The sequence below is a fragment of the Ranitomeya imitator genome, chromosome 1 (genome assembly GCF_032444005.1).
Source record: "Ranitomeya imitator isolate aRanImi1 chromosome 1, aRanImi1.pri, whole genome shotgun sequence".
NCBI classification, from domain to species: domain Eukaryota; kingdom Metazoa; phylum Chordata; class Amphibia; order Anura; family Dendrobatidae; genus Ranitomeya; species Ranitomeya imitator.
In genome coordinates this window covers 446833471-446838043 of record NC_091282.1, presented here as the reverse complement: position 1 = coordinate 446838043, position 4573 = coordinate 446833471, and the positions used below count along the sequence as shown (strand labels likewise).

General features: G+C 46.3%; 1 protein-coding gene across 1 annotated transcript; it reads right to left on the bottom strand.

The window, feature by feature from the left end:
- Positions 1 to 1137: 1137 nt before the first annotated feature.
- On the bottom strand, positions 1138 to 3987 carry LOC138671489 (uncharacterized). The gene is made up of 2 exons (XM_069759697.1): positions 1918 to 3987; positions 1138 to 1446 (listed from the first exon to the last, which is right to left on the bottom strand). The coding sequence occupies exons 1-2, from the start codon at positions 2335 to 2337 to the stop codon at positions 1138 to 1140; spliced, it is 729 nt and encodes a 242-aa protein (XP_069615798.1). The 5' UTR covers positions 2338 to 3987.
- Between the last annotated feature and the right edge of the window lie 586 nt (positions 3988 to 4573).

Below are 4573 nucleotides of genomic sequence, written 5' to 3'. Positions count from 1 at the left end.
AAGATTGTCACTCACTGCCTCTCTCTATGTAACCCTGTACCAGGGCCGGCTCCAGGTTTTTGAGTACCCCGGGCGAAAGAGTCTCAGTGGGCCCCCCCTTTAACACATACCCCGATTCATGATCGCATATAAACACATCCACGTAGTACATAGCAACGCAGCCCACATAGTATATATCAGCGCAGCGGAGCCCACGTAGTATATAGCAGCGCAGCCCACGTAGTATATAGCAGCGCAGCCCACGTAGTATAAAGCTGCGCCACACACTCAGGCACTGGTAGGACTAGGAGCTCCGAGTCCTCCTGAATCTGCCTCATAACTTCAGCAGCACGTACAGCAAGGGCCGTTTCAGAGCCTTCCGCCGCCTCAGATGTTTCATTCATCTTAAACGCTATTATGGGGATGTGATCACAGCCCACTATCGGGATAATACTGTGGTATTAATGTTAGGTTTTTATGCTTTCTCACCAACAGCAGCCGGCAGTGTGACCATCCTCGATCTAAAAGCCAGGATTGAAAGGCTGTGCGAGACTCTGGCACAGATTCACGAGCAGCAGAATGTGGCAATCGGAGAGTTGAAGAAGATTAGGGACATGTGCCAACAGTTGGAGGCGGGACAATAATAAAAACTATTCCCGGTTTGTAAATATTATGTTGTTAAATAAAAAAAATATAGTTAAACTTTGATTCAATTTCTTTTTTTTGTTTTAAATGTACATTACTTTGTTACGTGAATTTCTGCCCTCATACAGTGCTGTGTACCCATTTTGTCTCTGATCGAGACACACCAATCAAGCAGTCGAGATTGAATTTCAAGGAAAAGGTTTTAATAAACACATTATATTAACAAGACAATAAAAAAAAAATAATGTAAAAAAAAAAAAAAATTAAATCACAAATCGTGATACGACGAATCTTCTGTTTGACAACTTGGGTGCCTGATGCGCGAAGCCATATGAGAAGGTATTGGCGTGTAGGAGTTAGGGGGTGGCTGGCCGAAGTGGGAAACGGGGACATTGTGGCGCATTGGTGTCTGAGACTGTGACCAACCATTATAATATGAGGGCTCTGTCCGCTGCATTGGCCGGGAAGAGACCAAACGAGTGTGCTCGTCCAAATTGCCATCTGAACCCTTGTTCAGATGGCACTTGTTCTGATGGCAATTGCCATCAGAACCCTTGCTTCCAAAATTAGACGCTCCGTTAGTGTTCTTTGCCTGTCGTCCATTTTGGCCAGTTTGTCAACTATATAGTGTCCAAAACCCTGCAACGCAGGGTTGACATTGTTTGTTAACACCTGTTTTGCCAGGCTCAACAGTTCAAGTGAGACGTCTGAGGTGGCTTTCCGTTTCCTTGGACCTTGCCTTCTGGCAGGTGCAGCCTCCACAAATTCAGTCGTCGAGCTGTCCTGTGCACAGTCCTGTGTACTGTCCTGTGCACTGTCCTCCTGGGGAGAATAAAAAATTAAGTTATTAACCCGGAAACAAAAAGTCTTAACACCATAACCGCATCCAAACTATATATTCGTATTTGTGAAAAAAGTTTGTAATTGATTTTTAGCTTAGTAAGATTATTTAACATTCCCATTTATTTATTACTTTGAACTACACTGTTCTGACTGCTAGGTGAGCCTGATGAATATTTTATTGTCGAAATAGTCTCAACAAGAATACTTATCTGCAGCTGGAAGCGATACTATTTTCTATATTGCTTAGATGGTATGGTTTACAAAGGTCGCCATTTCATACTTATGAAGTTCGCCATATAATACTTAACTGCGACAGGGTTACTTATGTGTACATGATTTTGTAATAACTTCAAATTGATGGGACAATCAGAAGTATAAAACATAAAATGCTGATAAATTATATGTAATTATAGGACACATTGTTGAACCGTCGTGCAATGAGGTACTTACTTGTTGCCCTTGTGAGTCCTGCTCGGCGTGGTTCTCCGATACAGTTTGTTCCACAGGTGCCAACAAGTGAAAACACGTGGATGTCCGTGGCACCTCTTGGTCCCTCAGAAAATTCATATGTTCGAAATACCAAAGCTTTGGCACGTAAACATCTTCGGTGGAAGCTCCGGACTTTGTAGTTTGAAGAACCTTGTTAAGCTCCTTCCTCCACACCGTGCGTAGCGCCTGAATTTTCTTCTTGATTACCGCTTCGTTTGCTTGCTCTTCTGGGGCATGGCGATTGTAAAACTCAATGAGCTTTGAATAACCCTCCTTCCTCTTTTCCCTGTTACAATACTCTGGAGATTTGATCTTCCAGAGGCAGGGAAAAGACTGGTAGATTTCTATGAAATCCCTGATAAATTCCACGCGATTTGACATCTGCAAAATAATTATAAAAAAAAGTTACGCGTTTGACAAAGAGTCCTTTAAACACTACTTTTACCAGTGTACCAACCGCTTCACAACAGCAGCCACACAAAGCGCTCATGCCGACCATACATTGTTCCATCTGCCACGCCCTAGTCCACCATAACCCAAAACAGTGTACCACCCGCTTCACTACAGCAGCCGCACAAAGCCCTCATACCGACCATACATTGTTCCATCTTCCACGCCCTAGTCCACCATAACCCAAAACAGTGTACCACCCGCTTCACCACAGCAGCCGCACAAAGCCCTCATACCGACCATACATTGTTCCATCTTCCACGCCCTAGTCCACCATAACCCAAAACAGTGTACCACCCGCTTCACTACAGCAGCCGCACAAAGCCCTCATACCGACCATACATTGTTCCATCTTCCACGCCCTAGTCCACCATAACCCAAAACAGTGTACCACCCGCTTCACTACAGCAGCCGCACAAAGCCCTCATACCGACCATACATTGTTCCATCTGCCACGCCCTAGGCCACCATAACCCAAAACAGTGTACCACCCGCTTCACTACAGCAGCCGCACAAAGCCCTCATACCGACCATACATTGTTCCATCTTCCACGCCCTAGTCCACCATAACCCAAAACAGTGTACCACCCGCTTCACTACAGCAGCCGCACAAAGCCCTCATACCGACCATACATTGTTCCATCTGCCACGCCCTAGGCCACCATAACCCAAAACAGTGTACCACCCGCTTCACTACAGCAGCCGCACAAAGCCCTCATACCGACCATACATTGTACCATCTGCCACGCTGTAGCCCACCAGTCACAACCAGTCACAATAGCGTACCATCGGCTTCGCTTCAGCGGCGGAACGAAGCGCTCATGCCGACCATACAGCGTTCCATCTGCCACGCTCTCGCCCACCAGTCACAACAGCGTACCATCCGCTTCGCTTCAGCGGCGGAACGAAGCGCTCATGCCGACCAAACAGCGTTCCATCTACCACGCTCTAGCCCACCAGTCACAACCAGTCCCAACAGCGTACCATCCGCATCGCTTCAGCGGCGGAACGAAGCGCTCATGCCGACTGTACAGCGTTCCATCCACTATGCCCAAGCGGTTTAACATACCTCGCAGCTGCGGTGCAAAGCGTGTAATATTCTGGGAAATACTAAATCCGACGTCCAGGTCCACCAAGTGTCCAAGTACAAAGTGAAGAAAGGAAATTTTGAAACCTGTGAGGTGGCTTTGGGAACAATAGCGGTCAGGTGACAAATTTTCCAACCAATTGTGTGCACAGAACCTGTGGCCTATCAGCACATTAGCTAGCAGCTCGACACGCCCCTAGTAAACAACGTCACACACAGATTATGCAAAATGTGCTCTGAATCGTCTTGTGTGACATGACCGGTACGACTGTCCCATACGACTTCTACATCGCAAATACGTCATGAAATTGTCGCTCCAGCGCCGTGCATCGCAAAGTGTGACCGCAGTCTACGATGTTGGAGCGATAATTGTGCGACGATGTAACGTCACGAATCGTGCCGTCGTAGCGATAAAAATTTCACTGTGTGACGGTACCTTTATTGTGAGAATGAAGCTTCATAGGTCACTCCTGGCCATGTCTCACGAGCGATGATGTTAGTGAGGCATGACCAGGAGTGACCTATAAAGTGTCATTCAGGATCCCATTAATGCCAGCTGACATTACAAAGCTTTAATCAACCCTATAAACCATTTCCCCAGTTGCCACAGCACCAGGGCAATTAGGAAGAGCCGGGCCAAGCTCCAGAATTGGCGCATTTCATATGATGTGCCAATTCTGCTGTTGCTGCGGCTTTGTATTTTTATGCTGGGAAGGGCCAAATAACCAGGCACCTTCCCAGCGTGATAATATAAGAGTGCAGCTTTCTGCTTTAGTCCAATAGTAGAGAAAACACACATCCGCACTGCTCAAAGGTCAAACTCAATGACCGTATTATATTATCGGTCTAGCACCACAGAAAGTGATACTGGCTATATGAATCCTTTACACCTGAATCAACGGGGTGCTGCTGCCAGAAAAAATGTATACAGAATCCAATGGCAAAATAGAAAAAGTATTTTTCAGGTCCCATTGAAGTGCCGTAGAGCACGAAACGATCGTTGTCCGTGGCTGACTCTATCCCTCCCTGCTATCCTTTTGTTTATATGTCCTAATAAAGTGATATTCACCCCAACAGGGT

Excerpts from the sequence above, each read along its gene's own strand:
- LOC138671489 (XM_069759697.1), bottom strand. The coding sequence starts at position 2,337 with ATGTCAAATCGCGTGGAATTTATCAGGGATTTCATAGAAATCTACCAG. Across the intron at positions 1,447-1,917 it reads AGGACTCACAAGGGCAACAA|GAGGACAGTGCACAGGACAG; the intron begins GTAAGTACCTCA and ends TATTCTCCCCAG.